At 40.0% G+C, this 18,781-nt stretch overlaps 2 protein-coding genes across 3 annotated transcripts; both read right to left on the reverse strand.

Moving 5' to 3' along the window:
* Nucleotides 1–2,704: 2,704 nt before the first annotated feature.
* Nucleotides 2,705–5,623, reverse strand: LOC119490246 (chemokine-like protein TAFA-2). Its single transcript, XM_037773517.1, has 3 exons — nt 5,410–5,623; nt 3,134–3,289; nt 2,705–2,889 (listed from the first exon to the last, which is right to left on the reverse strand). The coding sequence occupies exons 1-3, from the start codon at nt 5,555–5,557 to the stop codon at nt 2,744–2,746; spliced, it is 450 nt and encodes a 149-aa protein (XP_037629445.1). The 5' UTR covers nt 5,558–5,623; the 3' UTR covers nt 2,705–2,743.
* A 2,676-nt stretch (nt 5,624–8,299) lies between these two features.
* LOC119490245 (NEDD8-activating enzyme E1 catalytic subunit-like) lies at nt 8,300–17,754 on the reverse strand. 2 transcript variants are annotated; one of them, XM_037773514.1, is made up of 18 exons: nt 17,674–17,754; nt 17,532–17,570; nt 14,570–14,693; nt 14,335–14,415; nt 14,144–14,226; nt 13,127–13,207; nt 12,985–13,028; nt 12,832–12,896; nt 12,592–12,747; nt 11,930–12,032; nt 11,714–11,824; nt 11,494–11,547; nt 9,494–9,530; nt 9,327–9,408; nt 9,107–9,207; nt 8,960–9,023; nt 8,816–8,870; nt 8,300–8,710 (listed from the first exon to the last, which is right to left on the reverse strand). In XM_037773514.1, exons 1-18 carry the CDS (start codon nt 17,691–17,693, stop codon nt 8,622–8,624), a joined length of 1,389 nt encoding a protein of 462 aa, XP_037629442.1. In that variant the 5' UTR covers nt 17,694–17,754; the 3' UTR covers nt 8,300–8,621. The 2 variants fall into 2 exon arrangements, with proteins under 2 accessions (XP_037629442.1, XP_037629443.1); XM_037773515.1 differs by having other exon boundaries at nt 17,503–17,570; nt 17,674–17,725.
* Nucleotides 17,755–18,781: the final 1,027 nt, after the last annotated feature.

Here is an 18,781-nt window from a genome sequence, read left to right on the forward strand (position 1 = left end):
TTCTCTCTCCCCTTTCTCCCCATGATTAGCATTTCAAACAGTCCTTGTTTTGCATCAGAGCTTCATGCTTGTGTGCATGCCACCGCAGCCTTGCAGGTGGTGGCCTGTCCAAGCAGTGGAATCGAAAAGCAGCTTGTGTATGTGTGTGTGTGTGTGTGGGTGTGTGTGTGTGCGTGCAGGCGTGTTTGAAAGAGTGCCTCTTTGTGGTAAGGAGTAGTCCAAAGGGATCTGACCTCTTTGCAAAGCTCAGAGTGAGTCTACGGGACGGCATTGTTACACATGCTACATAATCATAAATTTCTCAGTATTTGTGGTTTTCTGCTTTGATCGGCGGAGACAGTCACAAGTAACTGACTGGATTCACATTCTGCCTCCTGAAAATCCACAAAATCTCTTTTTAAGTGACTGCCAGCAGGCCCATCCAAACTTTGATTGAGTGCATCACAATGTGCCCAGCATATCAAGCACTGAGACAATGATACAGACGTTTGCAGTAGCTGCCTGTTTGGACTGTGGAAAGGAAGGTCTGCTTCATTTTATCTTAAGTCAGTTGCTAATAGATTGTCCACTCCATGGGATTAACCCCAACTAAAATTGTGTTCAAGCAAAAAGGAAATTAAAATAATGAGTTCCTGCGGTTTAAAGCTGAGCCAGTAGATATCTAATTAAATCTATATTGTTCTTTGCTCTATCTGACGGGGCGTTCACTGTCCTCAGAGTCCAGTGTTAGTTAAGGTGACTGCAGCAGGCCGGGACAGGCTTGTACTGATTAAATGGAGCTTCTGTCTTGCTACCGCGCCACCTAAAAACATATGAAAGTACAAACATTCACAACTCTGGTTTTGTTCATTTCCATCACAATTATTTCAATGTATTTTACACAATATAAAACTGAGGGATATGATAAATGTGTATTATATTCAGTATATAAAGTAATTAGCCCCAGAATGCATCCGTAATTATAATCCAATAATAGACATTATTCTGAAATGGGCCATTCTGCATAATGATTACTTTTCCTTTTGGTATATTTTGAAGCTTGTACTTTTTTACTTTATTAAAATTTTGAATGCAGAACTTTTACTTGTAACAAAGGTTACGATATTGTAACCCTAGTTCTATAAGCACAGCCGGAGCCCTCCACCATAGAGTCCAGTAGAGGGCGGGGCCTGTGTAAGTTAGAACAGTGTACACTGTAGTATTACTGCATTCACTTAAAGGTGCTAAACGTGAGATTGGGAGCATTTCTATCGCCTCTGTACGGCTCTCAAAGCGGTGACAGGTGAGCCAGCGGCTCGTAGCTAACGGTGCTAACAGCGCTAACAGTGAAAGCAAAGGTAACACTGCTGACGGAGATAACGGTGAAATTGTGGGGCACGCTCACATGCATGAACATGCACTAAAAGCACACGCGGCCGGCCCGGCTATGTCAACAAAGAACGGAGAAGCTCGTCTCTGCTCAGGTAGACATTACTCCTCTATATCTTTACATAGCAAATAGTTATTTGCTGCTATATTAATGCTTTGGATATCGTTTAGAGAACCTTTAAAGCTACTACGAGGAATTTTCATTTTGGCGGTCCCTGTGGACAAAAGCGGTAGTGTTTCCTTGCACCAGAGTCCCTTTAGAAAACCTCTCATGTTTCTGCAGCAGGGACAGTCTGCCCCGCATTGTCCTGGTTCTGGTTTTCCCGTGCCTCCTGTCCCTCTAGCGGGCCCGGGCCTCCAGCAGCGTGGTGGCGGTGTTGGCTCCCAGCAGGGACCGATGGAGCAGCGAGGCAAAGCTCTGCTCCTGGCCGTAGGAGGAGCTGCTTCAATCAGGCGCGGAGCTCTCCACTTTCCACCGGAGCTCCAACTGCAGGTTTGAAGATGAAGCAATGCTGGATCTGGATCCGTCTTCGGCGGGCTGGTAGCTCTAGCCCCGCTAGAGTCTGAGCTGCATGATTTTGTCTGATTTCACCAGAATTGGACCCGGTGGCACCAATGACAAGCATTAAGAATAACTATAACGAAATAGCCAATCTTCTTGCTGATGGTCTTGTTTACTTATGTAGGTCATATAAGGGCATGAGTATTACATTGAGACTGTTTTATAACCAGTTAAGAGTTCCTCATAGTAGTCATAGAGTATTTCTTCCATCACTGTTGTCTTCTGTTTTATTGTATTGTTTAATAGTAAAATCGGATGGACCACATAACTACTGAGTATCTTTTGATCACTGCAGGCTGCCAGTGCCAACTTGCCCCTGCTTCACTGTAAATGTTTCCCCCAGGAATCGTACACATAGAAGAGCTCGACAACAAGGCAACTTATGAGAAAGTGCATTTCTAAACGCAGCGGGGATTCCTTTGGCCGTCAGATTTAATTACATGGGTTTTACTGTTCAGCATTAGTTTACAGCTTATTTCATGTTTGTCCTCTTGGCCCCATCATTCACCAGATTATAGAATTGGGTTTTGTGAGCCAACTGTGCCTGGCACAGAGCAAGAGGGCTGATACGGCCAATGGGAGCGGTGATTATGCTCGATTGTGGAATCTTTGAGCATCAAAGGAGGGCTTACTAAAATAAAGCTTTATGATGAGTATTCACAAGTCTGTCGGCCCCTGTTTTGCATAAGAGCAACGCAATAAAAAAGGGAGAAGATTTTCCGTATGACTGCATTTAAGCATCTATAAATACTGTGCCTTAAATTGAAGCCATTTTGTGTTATGTCTTTTGTACAGTATTGGTGCCACTGTGACTCAGACTAATGCAGGCCCTACCTTTGTGGTCTTTACTTTGTTTCCAGAGATGCATGACCAACCGGTGAGGTCAGGGAGAACTCGGCACTCTTCCCCCTCCAGACACGGCTCCATTTTACACCACCACTTCTGACGAACAATGGAGGCTGGAGAAAAAAAACACACCACGCACAGCCGAAGGTCACTTTTTAGACGGAAAGACTTAAAGGAAAGCCTTGTTTGGAAAAAAAACATTCATCAGATGTCACACTCTCTGGTCCTTGACAGCCTCGGAATCAGAGGACTCTGGTGAAACTGACTAACCCGATTCTACTTTTAAAAATAATATATTCCTGTCATGTCAGAATGTTTCTGGTTAAGAGAGGTAGAAGAGGGTCCCAATAATATTACCTTCAACACAAGAGGGCAGAGCCCTTGTTGTCCCCGCCACCTGTCCTGGGAAACAGGAGCACTTGACTGTTTGAGAGCGTTCCTCAATCTTGTTCTTATTGCAGCAACGATGAGCGGCGACCACTTCACAAGTCCCTGTCCTCTCCTGCGATGACCCTGAGGAAGAGAATTTAGAGGAAAAGATTTTTTATGCTGTGTTTTTTGACTTCAGCCTTTACAGATGGCAGTATTATAGTCAAATTGTAATTATTTCTTGGCTTGATTAGATGTTAAATTTAGTTAAATACAGTTTTGTTACACTCATTCAGAAGACCAAATAAGCAAAGTTATAAAATACTTCAACCTTAATTTGGATGTATCTAAAGCTACAGCACCACCAAGTGGATAAAAAGCATCAGCACTTATGCCACAGTCATGCAAAAACACATTCAAGTGTCAAAACATATTAGCAGCAATCAACATGTTCAGCTACCTAATTTAAAATATCATTTGCGTGAATAAATACAAATGACCTGAATAAAAAGCATGAACAGAAATATGCCCCACACCTGCTTCTTCTGCATCATTTCACACAAAAAAAGGAATTTAACACAGCTAATTGGTGATTATTACACCTCTGATGATTCATGCTGATACACTTAAACTGAACTTGCAATAGAAGAGGGTGCAACAAAGCAGAAGTAAAAAGATAAAGAGAAAACCCAATGCATGCATATTGCTAATTTATCTCTGAGGTGTCTGTGTGGCTGCATGACCGACGACAGCTGCAGGAGAGGAAGGTTAATTCATAATTAAAGTGGGGTTTGAAATTGGACTATACAATCAAAGCAGAGATCAAAAGATGAAACACGTAATTATACAAAACAAAGACAAATCTCAGGTTTCAGTTTGGAGTTATCCATGCGTGGCATGGGTGGAAAGTTACTACATTTACTCAAGTTCTGGACTTAATTTCAATTTAGAGGTACTTCCATTTCATGCCACTTTATGCTTCTACATTTCTAAATATTCTACTTTTTACAAAACACTGGATAGGCTTATACAATACAATGAAATCTAATGGATTAAACCAACGGTTCCCAACATTTTCAGCTTGTGACCCCTTACAAAAAAGCAACTGATTATAAATTTGGGTTGCATTATCTCACAATCCCTCCTTGGAGGGAGCCTGACTATAGACTGTATATGGGCCAAGACCCCTAGTTTGGAAACTGCTGGATTGAACGATCTAAAGTAAAATACTGCTCATGTATTGATTCAGCAGTTTTTAAGTCAATTTTCATGTATTCTCTATAAACAGATTCTGCATTCACATGTAGAATCTGGAGGCAACGGGACATCATTTTGGTGTTGGAAGCGTTCGGGTTTCCGTTTGTAGTCTGAGTAGTATTGACCAATCACGTTTGAGCAGGCTTTGGTTGAATGCAGGTAAACAGTCAATGTGCAGAGCAAAAGACGCGGTATGCATTGGTCATAATGCAATCTGGGAACCCGCCGCCACCGACTATCGCTTGACGATGATTCAGCTTTTTATTGGTTCAAAATTAGCTTGTTAACTGGCTACTTGTGAAACAATCCGCGTCGTCTCTCAAAATCAACTCCAGTCTCGCATCTCGAGTTGCTAATCGGACAGTAAACAATGAGTAGCGCACAGAAAAAAGGAAGTCTTGACCCGGATATCCGCTGGCTACACCGGAACCCCAGAAATATAGCCCGTTCCCCGGTCGTGTCTAGAAGGTAACACGCAAATTGCGTAAACTCTTGCGAGAAAGGTTAGGCATTGATCTTGAATGGTTAGGGTCAGGATAGATCATCGGGTAGTGAGTCTCGCAAGAGTTTTTTGCAAGTTTTCGCAATTTGAGGGTTACCTTCTAGACACGACTCTTTGCCCCCAGAGGCTCAGACAGCCAATGGGATCTGAGATTGATTTTTATGATGATACGTCGGCATTTTTTTTTTTAAATCAATGACTTAATAGTACTTTTCCATTATTTTATCTCTACTTTTATCAAAGTAAAAGATTTTGATGCTTCTTCCTCATTGCAGTAATTAAACAATCAGTCTCTCATGTGATACTGCAGAGGTTAAATGTTCAGTCATATAACATTAAACATGAAAAACTACATTATCCATATTCATTTCTGTTTCTAATGAGAAGCATATAAGTGAGTTTCAGGCTCTTGTTGCTTGAACTCTCTACCAGGTGACCAGACTGGTGACCAGGGGCCATGAGTTCCTCAGGGAGTGTGACTGGTCTGGTTGGGTCTGACACCTACCTGTCTGTCCTCGGGAGCTTTGGTTGCCAGTGGACACAAGCTGGCTGCAGAGGCCTACTATACAAAGAAGCAGAAGTCCCTGGTGCAATGACCCACCCATTATGTTCAGCATCATCTTGCCTGCACAGACAAAGAGGTTGATGCACATTTAATCAGAATTAGGTCAATAGTTTTCCCCTAAAGTGTATGATCGTATCGTAAATTCATAACATCTCCTGATATGTGGTTCATGAGATCATTGCATCTATTTGCACAATTTTGACTCTCACATGAGCTAAGCCAAGGCAAATCAAAGAAATGCCAATAAAAGCTGGATCAGAGGCCCGATCTTTGGAGGCAGATGAGAGTGGTTCCTTGCACTCATTTCTGACTCATATTGACCCTTCAGCTGCAAACATGTCTGCCTTGAAAGCTAAATTCTCCCTCTAAAACAAGTTGTATTCCACATGAGTCACAGAAAAACTGGGACGTGGACTTTAATGTCAAATCGCAGCAATAACTAATGCAGGACAAAGTGAGACATCACTGCTTAATTCACAAGTTTGCTTGAGGCGTTTTCATTCACAACTGAACCCCATAGGCTACAGTTTAGGGCAGCAATTTACGATTATTTTCATTATTGATTAACCTGTCGATTCTTTTTCTCGATTAATCGTTCAGTCAATAATATAAATGTCCTTCGCAATTTTCCCAGAACCCAAAGTCTAGAGTCCAAAGCTTAAAATCATTCAATTTACAATCATGTAAAACAGAGAAAAAGCTTTAAAATGCGATTTTGATTGATTTCTAATCAATTTTTAAATTAATCGATTATCAAAATAGTAGGCCATTCATTTTTTGTTGATGTGCTACTCAAGTAATCTATTTTTTTTTTTACATTTACACATTATATAATATATTAATTTATATTCAGTAATAAAGGTGTCATTCCTTTATCTTTTTAACTTTTAACTTATTTATTATTATTCATATTTGTGCCAAAACACTATGCCAGCACAGTACATTGTTACACATATATAGCATACTTTTGTATAATATTACCATCATCAATAACAAATAATCTGACTGCCTTTTAAAATTTAACTACAGAATAAACAAAATCATATTTCAAAATAAAAGAAGTTTTCCAGACTGTTGACTGTGATTGATGAATTTATGAATATTCCACCACTTACCTCTGCTCAGGTTATTGATATGCATGATAAGCTGCTACAGGAGTCTCCATCAGTGTCTGCCTCAGTATGCTATGCATACTATAGCAATCGTTTCAAGCAAGGATGCAAAAGTTTGCAGCACGATATGATCCTCCAGTTTCACAAGTTTTCTGCCTCAAATCTGAATATTCAGAGAGAGAAAAAAGGCGTGAGACCTCCCTCCAGTCCGCTGCTGAATAACGACCCACGGCTGAGATAACAGTCAACACGTCGACTCAGTGGAAACCTGCAGCTTCACACTCCACCTGGAGCTACTATAGTATACCTTTCAGAAGGCAGGATGTGATGTGAGAGATGTGTTGTTTCTGTGAGCACAGTGGGGATTATTCACATCCTACCAGCTTTTTCCCCCTCGTCAGGAAAATTAAAACTTAATCAAGACAGAAACCATCTGTCCATCCCCGGACAATACGCGGCCACTTTCATTAGAGCCCTAAGAAGCTTAAAGTGAGTATCGACGTCCTGTCAGCACAGCAGACAGACAGAGGATAGAAACTGCATCTGAAGGCCGAGCTCTGCTCTGCTCTCTTCTCACCACATATTTGCTTTAAGCTCATATTTGAAAACAGATTTTTTATTATTTATTTTTGCTGTCACTTTGCCAAACAGCAAAAGGTGAGATCTCACACCTGTTTGTTTTGCTTCATAGGCTCTAGGGGATGCAAATTATTAATATTTGCAATCCACTAATGAAGCATATCACACCACTCAAAGTAAAATGTCAAACTGAGGTATATAAATAACAGTTTCATTCTCAATAAAAAAAAAAAAAACACAAAAATATTTTAATAGCTCAGTGATTCATATTAAATTAAAAGTTTGACGTTATGGGGAAATTCGCTCATTAAGCGAGAGGTAGATGAGATGGACTGTATATGAGAAGTGGAGGGAGTCACAGTGACGTCACCCGTTGCTTTTTGTTGGACAGCTGTTTTGAAGCCTTGAGTTCGGCATTTCGGCCATCGCCATCTTGTTTTTTTGCAACCAGAAGTGACGAGAGGACAGAGATAAGTACAACCGAAAGCTGAATGAAAGATTTTTAGGTGACGAAAATGTTAATATTAACTTTCATGAACTGAAAACACACCGTGAAAGGTTTAAATTTCTAAAACGAAAACATGGACAACTCCCAGACCGGAACTCCATGGTAGCGACCTGTCAATCACAAAGCAGCCACACCCCAAAGCATACTCTCTTTATGGTCTATTTAACTCTAAATGGGACCATGATTTACTAAATGAACATCATGCTGTATTGAAGAAGACTTGAAACTAGCGACTGAGATCATAAACTCATGTTTACAATGTTTACTGAGGTAATAAATCAAGTGAGAAGTAGGATCATTTTCTCATAGACTTCTATACAATCAGACTTCTTTTTGCAACCAGAGGAGTCGCCCCCTGCTGGCTGTTAGAAATAATGCAAGTTAAAGGCACTTCCACATTGGCTTCTTTTCAGACCCGGAGGTAGCCCACTGACTGATACCACTCCTTTAAGACTGTCACATAAAACATTTATTTCAATAAATAAAACATCAATTTTAATCTTAACAACAGATTTATGTGTTGTGGATGTAATCTAGTTTTAATATTTTAATACAGTTAAAGTTCTTGAAGATAGACAGTAAAGCTGCCCTGTTGCTTCTAAGATGACAAAAAAAGTCTGGCAACAGAGGCTTCCTCTACAACCATAATAATAAAACTTTATTAGAGAATAGTGCACATCATTATTCTCATATGATTGACAGGGAAATCACTACAATAGCAGTCAAAAACAGGACAAGTACATCAAGAAGTAAACTTATTGTACTAATAGAAAACAATTCCGTTAAATGATTCCATGTTCGTATGACAACCGATCCAATCCCACAAGCGAGACCTCACTCGTCTTATTTACATTATCATGTCAAATATGCTACTGCAACATCACAGAGTGAAGATGCAAGACCCAGTTTGCATTCAGATGCGGTCGATCTGACGTCAGTGCTGTAATGAATGTTCAGTTGGTGAAATTGAGCTTGAAGAGAACCGTCTGGGGCGTGGTGACGTCGGCTACGGCTAGTTCCTGTCCATCCGACAAGCCCAGCTCTGAATCAAGAGGAAAAAAAACACATTTTATTATATATTATGTTATCATGAAAGTTGTGCAGCTACAGGCAACTTTGGACAGACTGGAGTACCGTTTCTTATTACCTTTCAAAGTCTTGCAGAGGTTTGGCCTTGTTCGTTCCTCAATGGACTTAACAGACTGGAATAAAAATGGAATTGTAGTTTATAAGAAAATGAAGGTGACCAAACACAATACAGCATTCTCAAATATTAAATACTGTATATTACCTGCAAATACAGCGTCTTATTCTTCCCTTCCAGAGTTGTGGTGATAGCCGGGGATTTCATTTGTCTGGAAAAAAGTTATACACAATTTTAACCTGATGTTATTTTTCCTAAAGAAGCATTACAAAATGTTTTCTCCTGCATACTCACAGAGAGGCGTTCTCTGTAAGGTACTCTAAAACCTCCTGTAATTTGGCAGAAGGAGGAAACTGGAGATCCTGAGGTACCTGGCTGCAGGCCGAACAATTTTCCTGCCAATAAAAGATGATGCAGAGTACACTGGTTATTCCCTATATGGATGAATGTACATTACACTGCTGACAAGACAGTTGCTATGGTTATGGTTACGGACAATTAGGGCATGACAAACCTTTCGTTCAGCTTCAAAAGTGTAGGTGTACAGTCCATCCACGTCATTGAAGACCAGGTAATTATTTAAAGGAATATACGCGCTGCAAAATAAAATCGGATGTTAAGTAATGTTCATTTGACAAATCAATTGGGATGAGAGATTAAGAATTGTTTTCTGCTCCTTACCTCGTAGCAATTTTAAAAACTTCAGTGGCACAGGCAGCTATGAAGAAGAAAGGCAAAATTAAGTCTGGTTATGTGAATTGTACAATTATTTAAGTACAATATATCATAAACCGCTCCTCCAAACAGCCATTGTCCAATCATATCTTAGCAACCGTAACTAGGCACAGCAGGCCTGTCAAGCTTTGGATTTCTCCACATGCTGAGTCAGTGTGCATGGTGCTGCAGTAAGAGCGATAGTAGGGTGGTCTCTTTTTTTGCCTTTCCAAAACCAACAGTCTGGAATGGATTAAAGCTGCAGTTGGTAACTTTTGAGCAAATATAATAAAAAAAGTAATTTTTAAAAACTGTCACTATATCCTGACAGTAGTGCATGAGGTAGATAATCTGTGAAAAAAAATCATGTTCCTCTGCCTCGTCCTGTGCTCCTAATGGCATTTGCAACGTGCCCGAAGGAAAACAACCAATCAGAGCCGAGGAGTCTCTAAGCAGCTGTCAATCACTGCTCACGAAACTCGCAAACTCCGATCAAACTGTCAAACTAGGCAGCGCTGATCAAATATGAATCAATATTCTGTTACTGTAACGCCTATATCTCGCCTCAAATGTTTTCAGAAATATCTTGTAGTGTACTGTTTAGCTGTAAAATGCGAAAGTTTGCTCTGGCCGGTGGAGGGTGCTTGGTTTTGGCTCGACTGTGGCCGGGTCATAAACTTTTTCATGGTCGTGTCTAGAAGCTAACCCGCAAGTTGTGAAAACATGTGAAAACTCTTCCGATACTTGCTGCCCAGCGACCTATCCTAACCTTAACCATTCAACATCAATGCCTAACAACCCTTTCTCATTTTATTGCTAAACAGTACACTAAAATATTTCTCAAAACATCTGAGGAAAAGGAATAGGCATTACAGTAACAGAATCTTGATCCATATTTGATCAGCGCTGTCTAGTTTGCGAGTTTGATCGAGTTTCGCAAGCAGTGATTGACAGCTGCTCAGAGACTGCTCGGCTCTGATTGGTTGTTTTTTCATTCGAACGTGGTGAAATCTTACAAATGCCATTAAGGATATAGTGACAGTTTTATAAAAATAACTTTTAATCATATTTGTTCAAGGTTACCAACTGCAGCTTTAAACATTGTATTTGTTGACCAGCTAATGATGTTAACTAGCTTACTACCTACAGTAGTGGGTAGCATTAAAACCTCAACTAGAGACAGAGTGTTCAAGTAATGGAAATAGCAATAACTAGCTAGCTAGCTGTAGCTGATGAAATCATTTTAACCAACAAAATCACGCTCGTTTGCCAGATATAAGAGGCCTGCTCTTGTTTAAGTCTGCGTAATTGAGGACCCATAGTTTAAAGCTACTATGAGGAATTTCCATTTTGTGTTGATTTTGGCGGTCCCTGTGGACAAAAGCGGTAGTGTTTTCAAGCACCAGAGTCCTTTTAGTACTGCAGCAGGGTCGGGTCTGACAGTCTTCCCCGCTCAGTCCTGGTTCTGGTTCTCCCGTGCCTCCCTTCCCAACTCCCACCTCCCTGCCCAGCAATATGGCCGGGGTCTCCAGCAGCGTGGGGTCGGTGTTGGCTCCCTGCGAGGACCAGCGGAGCAGCGAGCTGAAGCTCTGCTCCTGGCCGGAGGAGGAGCTGCCTCGTCCAAGCGTGGAGCTCATCACCTCCCGCTGGAGTTCCGATTGCAGATCGCAGGCGGCAGCGAAACCGGATCTGGGTCAGTCCACAGCGGGCTGGTCGCTGATGCTTTACTTATGTAGGTCGTATAGAGGCATCAGTATTGAATTGAGACTGTTTCATAACCAGTTAAAAGTTCCTCATAGTGACTTTAAAAACGAATTTTCAGCTAGCTTGACAGGACAGTCAACAGTAGCTGCAGGGGGCTCAGACAACGGTCTATTTCTTTTGACATTTCAGCAAAGATATAACAAAAAATGTCTTCAAATATTTTCTTTCCGTCAAGAGCAACAGCTACTGGCTCAAAAACATACCAGCAATAACAGCATTAGTTGATGCCACAGCGGGAATGATCCTCTTCACAACTCCTGTGGCACAACAAAAAACGGTTATCGGTTTCACTCCAGCACACATTTATAGATACTTGTGAACTCGAGGGCTGTCAATTATAATGAGAAAGTTGTCAGAAAAAAAGACTGATTGTGATTGTGATTAGTGTTGGATAAATGATTGTGTTTCAATTCACAACTTCACCTTGAGTGAGTCTGTATGTCACTCCTGTAATGTTAAACTCTGCAGCTCTTTCTTGGGCTCTTTCAAACACCCACTGGATGTGCTCTGGACTGTCTCCGTCTAAGCTGGTATCTAGGTGAGAAAAAAGACCCTTGTAGTTAGCCTTAATAATGTATACAGGCAGAAAGTTAAGTAATGTGATTAGATGAGTTAAACTAAAAAAAAAAAATAGCTTACCTCCAAATGGCTTTTCTTTGGGCCACTGTAAGATTCTGGCATATTCAATGCAATGTTCTGGTAGCCTAGGCATTGACGCAATGGTGCACATGGGGAAATTAATCTGTGGATAGTCAAAATAATGAATTTCATTTAATTTTAATTATTTTTTTCTGCTCTGCACAGTAAAACCGGACAGCTATAATATCAAAACTATAAAATAACTGCATGAAAAAGTTGAATCATCAAATTCTTACATATTTTAATAATTCAGTTTTTGAGTGTTTTTATCAAAATAGTCACCGCTGTGCTGGTTTTGCACTTCACCTCTCTGTCTGTATGTGACTCGTTTTCTCTAATTTTCTGGTGCCATTTCTTCGTCTGTTCAGTCTGGTAGCTATCACTGCTTACGTTTATGACCCAAATCTTTTCCTTTTTTCCCCCTAAGCGAACAGCTGTTGGTGCAGATGGAAATGTGAAACATCACCTTCTGTGCACCACAGATGCTTTCTCCCACCCAAAAGACAAGCCGAACAGCAGATGTGAAACGCTTTAGTAAAAAGTTAATAGGTTGATTAACTATCTGTCATATTATTCATCTTTTAATAACAGAAAGAACTGTCTGTTACCGTGTTTATATGAATCTTTTAAAGTGAAACTGGAAGATAAATTGAAAAAAACACCTGTGGCGGGTAGAGCTCCAATGTGCAGTCGATGCATGCAGTCATGCCGGGCAGAATGACGCGAGCGTTTCCTTTAAAGCCCTCCGTTCCTCCATCAATGAGAGGGATGATGGAGCTGGGGTCCAGGACTCCGTCGTCATAGCTCAGGAGGGATATCTAGAGAAGGCAATTATAACTCATCACAGATTACACTAATATGCAAAAGTATGTCAAGTGAACACTCAAATCTCTCTTTCCTACCAACATCCCGTTCATCCAGCGTCTGGCAATGATGGAGTCCAGTCCACATACAATGATGTGGAACTCTGCAAAGAGATGTAAAGTGTTTTAAACCTCTGAGGTGCTCGCTATAAGCTCCGCTAACGCACAGATGTTGTAAGAAAAAACACTTACGCCTGTAGAAAGAGTCATCAAAGTCTTGGATCTTTTTAAAGTGACTGCATGTTATTAATAAGGAATAAAAATCATCATGGTCAAGATATGTTATACACTGTAAACTAAACCCAGCTGTAAAAACTGTTGCTGCAAAGGATACGGGACAACTTTACATCCAGGGATACGACTGTTGATGAAGTCAGCAGCCACTTCTGCCTTTGGTCGTCCAACATCTTTAGGCCTAAATGGAGGCATGTATCAGTTATTCATTTTAAGACATATGAGATGCTGAATTTAATCTGATTTTTATCACACTGGTATTGTTACAGTACTACTGTCACAAAGTTCAAAGTTCAAAATGTTCACTTGCTGTCTAATATATCCCACCCACTGCCAGGTGCCCTTGTAATAAGATAGTCAATGTTATTCACTTCACCTCTCAGTGGTCTTAATGTTATGGATAATCGGTGTATATATATATATTTTTTTTTTTTTCTCACCACTTACTGTATTACTCAAATATTAAAGGTGCTCAATGTGAAATTCAGAGCATATCTATTGCCTCCACACGGCTCTCAACATGGTGACGGCTCGCAGCTAACGGTGCTAGCAGCATCGACAGTGCTGACAGAGCTAACAGTGTTAGCCTGGACTGGAGGGTGGGCGCTACGCTTCCGCGATGACATTATCAGCTGTAACCGCTAGAGTTGGGTCGATTTCCGGTTTTGCCGGTTCGGTGTACGATCTTACACCGGTTTGATTTTAATGCCAAGCGGCTGAACCGGTGTCATTATGATTAATTAAAATGTAGCCTACATCAGCAATCTGTGCCAAGCCGAGGGGCACGTTGTGTTTGTTTACTTTAAAGTGCATCGTGTTTTTCGGGATGACAAAGTACACTGGTTTCTGCCAGCCAGTGTATTGCAAGCCCGACGGCCCGTAACGTTAGCGAGTGTGCGGGAGAGAGGGAGAGAGTAAAGTTAGCAGTAACGTTACAGCTGAACGTTGCAGTGTTAACTTATATATAGTCTATGTTCTCTGCTCAGGTAGACATTACTCCTCTATATCTTTACATAGCAAATAGGTGCTTGATGCTACATTAATGCTCTGGATATAGAGAACCTTTAAATTACTGTGAAAACTATAAAGAGGAGGACAAACAGAGGTAAAGACCTACCTGAAAAGAAACTGCCTGTTGAGGTTGGAAACATCAATTGTGTCCATGTCAACCACATGAATAAGTCGAAACCCAGACAGGGCCTAAAGCACAACAAGACTGCGTAAGAACTTCTCTAAATAAAGCTTGTGTTTGCTCAGCTTATACTTCAGTAGTTCATTAATTTAACATAAATTAAAGCTATTTTCTACCAGATTTTTGAGGAGTTCACATCCGAGCCCTCCGGCTCCAATGACCAGAATCTTGCATGTCTCCAGCAAGAACTGTAGAGACTGAGATGAGAGAAAAACACCACATTATTTAAAGAATAAAAATGTACTGTGATTTGAAATATCAATGTCACTGGACAGTGTGAAAGCTACAGACTTCAGTTTAACATATGAAAAGGATGCTCTCCGTTTCCATGAAAGTATATTTCTACGTCACCTCAGTGCTTGGCTCAAAGTCCGGATGGGTGAACGGGCCAGGTCTCTCCAAAAACTTCCTCACATGATTCCACCGGCCATCCCAGTCGCAACCATCATCCCTGTGTACACCATCTACAGCCATTCTGGACACACAACACACCATCATATACTGAACTTCTACCACAACTTCCTCCCTACTTATCCCTCTAATAAAGCCATTTAACCCTTATAACATGCATTTTTAAATATTCCAAGGGAGAAATTTACCTGAAACTGGTATGAAGAAGGCAGTGAAAGAAAGCAGTTTTGATAACAGTCATGGGGATTAACAGGCTACCATACTAGATTTTATCTGCTGTGCAAAAATGACAGCAACTAAACCAGCTTATTAAACTACTATTGATCACTGATTTAGGAAATACCCTAAATTGGTCATATGAGTCAACATCACCTGGACTTGATGTGAAAAATCGTGTTACTTAGATGAAAATGGTGCATGTATACTAATCTCTTGAGATTACAACAGCCTAGTTGTCTTTGACTGTCTGCTAGGGATCGTGGTTCCAAACCTGTGAGTCAGGACCCCAATAAGGGGGTTAAGAGGTGGATTTAAGCGACCACGAGATGATTACCTATGTAGGAAATAATACAATTCTGCAACAAATGGAACAAAATGGTTTGTTTTCTGATTCCTGTAATCTGTTATTCTTGTGATCCCTAAAAAAGATAGTAAACAGTGTGAGGAGAAAATCCCTCTTCAGTTAAATGTCTCATATCTCACAGACATGCACTCAGGAGACACGGCAGAAATGACAAAAAGCTGGGAACCACTGGACTAAGAGATGTGACTAACTGACAACAGTGTAGCAAGTTCATCGTAAAACCAAATTTTCCAGAGAATCTTTATAAACACGTGCCTTGTTTCAATTCCATACTACATATTAATTGTATACAGCTGGGATTCTCAAACTTTTTGGGGCCAGAGAACATTTTCCAAGGATCCCCTCTTAATCGTAACACTGATTAAACATAATGCTTACTACCGTTTGTACTCTTAAATGTTATTGGAACTATTTGTATTCTAAAACATTTCAACCTAAATACTTCAGACCTGTTTCATAGTGATAAACAGAAACACATTTCAGTTTGAATCATGTTAAGTTAAAATAAGATGATCCTTTATTAGTACCACAGCAGCGAAATTTGCAATGTTATTGAATGTTAAAACCACTTATGTACCTTTAAATAGAGGGGGGTGTTATTCAAATTGCATTTTGACTAAACTTGACAGCATTAATAGCCTACATTTCAAGTAATTGATCTCAAAAGCTTTCAGAAAATGAACAGTAGCAAGACTGGCATACAGTACATGTAGTCCTAATAAATCCAGATATTTAAACTTACCAGTCTAAAACTGACTTTCAGTAAGAGCTTCAACTTAAAAATAATGAACTTATTGCTGCGTGTCACAATCATATCAGAGTTTCTATTGGCTCAAAGCTAACATGGGGTGGGAGTAATGGACACAATATGCTTGTTTTATTGGTGCAAATGGTCCCCATCTGCAGATATGCACTTTTTAAAGGATACAGCACAATTTTATTATTTAGAGCAAATCATTTCGCGGACCCACTGACAGAGTGCCACGGACCCCTGGGGGTCCCCAGACCCCACTTTGAGAATCACTGGTATACAGGTATACTTTACAGCAGCTATTCTCAACCACTGGGCCGGGGCCCCCTGGTGGGCCTCAGAGCGCCACCTAGTGGGCCGCGGAGGTACTGACAAATGGTTAGATTAACCTCTTCAAAATCCAACGGCCGCTATTCTGTTTTTTAAAGGTTGTAGCGGGTGGGTTTTAAAGCCATAGGAAGGATACTGGAATGATATGAAACTGAAAAAACCTAATGAATCCATCTGTTCCAACCATGCCATGCTAGCTTTTCGGGAAGGAGGCTAAATAACACTTCAAAGTTACGCTACAGTTTTTGGCGAGGAAAAACTGGCATGGCCATTTTCAAAGGGGTCCCTTGACCTCTGACCTCCAGATATGTGAGTGTAAATGGGTTCTATGGGTACCCTCGAGTCTCCCCTTTACTGACATACATGTATCGGATGCAGTGACACAAAATGGAGTATTTTCTGAAACGAAAAGTGATGTTGGAGACAACCCTGCACCAGTAAAAGCTCCAAAGCGTGTGGTGAGGAAGCATGACCCTGAATAGTTTGGATTCATAACGGCAGGCAGTGATGGCTGAGGGTAAGCTGAATATTTATGTGGGTCATTACACCTGATGGTGGCATAACACATATTTATAGCCCTGTTTGTCATTTATTTGGGAAAGTGGTCCTCAGAAATTTTCTAACAATGAGAAGTGGGCCTCAAGTTACTAAAGATTGAGAACCCCTGCTTTACAGTATACTGTTTTTGCTGTTAGAATACAAGAAATCAATACTGTTTTATACAAACAGGAAATTTTACAATAAATGCCCCATCACACATCAATATGCACATCTGGAATGCCACTGTACCTGCTGCATGCGCAGCTGTAAGAAGCTCCTCCTTTTATTGTGTGCATTGCATTGTGGGACATTAGTGCACATCACACTCAGGAGTGAAATGTTTATTAGGTTGCATTACTTGACTTGTTTACTTGTTGTCAGTCTTCCAGTTTGAACACACTATATACAACCATGTTATGATTAGTATGTATAGTATGGAATTGGTACACAGCTATAATGTGCTGGAAGACACCTTTTGGTGCAGTGCAGGCTCTCTGCTGTATGTTTTATATACTGTGAATGGATAAACTATGTAAACGGATGCATTGTACAAACAGCTAACTGGGTTATTCAGGATGTCCCTTATTGCTGAAAGGTTTATTTTGGTGTCTCCTGGAACCAGCAGTCGCTGCTCAGAGCTGCAACGCAAACCTGCTGCCAGTCAGAGACCTTTATTCTGCCAGTCATTCGTCACTAACTTCTCAGTCACGTCCTCTATTCGCCTTCTTTTCTTCTCCCTGGAAGCACAAAGTGAAACAGGGTTCAAGCATGCCGGGTAAGAGACAGAAGTCGAGAGGTAACTACGATTAAAATGCATATTTTTCGTCCATTGAGACTTACGGCTCCTCGGCATCCGCCATACTTTCACGGTCCCATGTCCCCGATTGTGTCTGCTGTGTTTCTGAGAGTCGAAGCTGCGCACAGCAGCGCCAAGTAACCACATAGGGAAAATATACTTTTATTGTATATTATTATACATGTATAATACAATTTATACTGGCCTTAAAAAAATGGCCATGATTAAAATAGAAGTGCCGTATCATATATATATATATATATATATATTTATGTGTATGTATAAATATATATATACATATATATATGTATATATATGTTTATATATATATGTATGTATATATATGTATATATATAAACACATATATGTATGTATGTATGTATATATGTATATATATATATATATCTCTCTCTATATATATATATATGATAGAAAGCTTAAAGGTCTTATTGATAACATTTTGATGTATACAAATATATATTTTAATAATACATTTTACAAAGCCTTTAGAAAGGTGCAAAATAAAAGTGTAGCTTTTCCTGAAAAAAAAAATGTTGATGTGAATTAATCATTTTAAAAAACATTTGGCAGGTCCTACATTTTTTGTTTTTTGTTTATCTCTGTAGAATATATATGACATTTGGTTCCCACTTCTAACAAGGCTTGTGAGCCAATAGTAAAACAACGTTGGTATCAGTTCGTGTGGGGAAAAAAAACTGATAAATGGCTGAGATTGACGGTATAAGTGCCTGGCAACCACTTGTTGTGAAGTAAATGCAATGGAACCAGGGAGGGAGAATGCAAATCTAGTGGCTGAATGTTATCAATAGCACATTTAAATCGGATATTGGAATGCACATCTAAAAAACACTGCTACATTTATTTTTTATTTACTGATATTTATATATGTGCGAGATTGCTGTATTTACTATTGATAATATTTGTAGTGATTTAATAATAGAAATTAACTTTCATTGTTTTTATTGGATTGTTTTCCACTGTTTGGTTAGTTTTTTCTGCACATTTTGTGTACTTCTTGTTGTTGTTTAACTTTTGTTGTATTTTTAAAATTATGTTAGTTTAGATCTTTCTTTTCTTTTTTGTTATTGTTTTTTTTTCTCCTGGGGTTTGGGGGAGGTCCTTTGTATAAGC

Source organism: Sebastes umbrosus, chromosome 6 (genome assembly GCF_015220745.1).
Source record: "Sebastes umbrosus isolate fSebUmb1 chromosome 6, fSebUmb1.pri, whole genome shotgun sequence".
NCBI lineage: Eukaryota > Metazoa > Chordata > Actinopteri > Perciformes > Sebastidae > Sebastes > Sebastes umbrosus.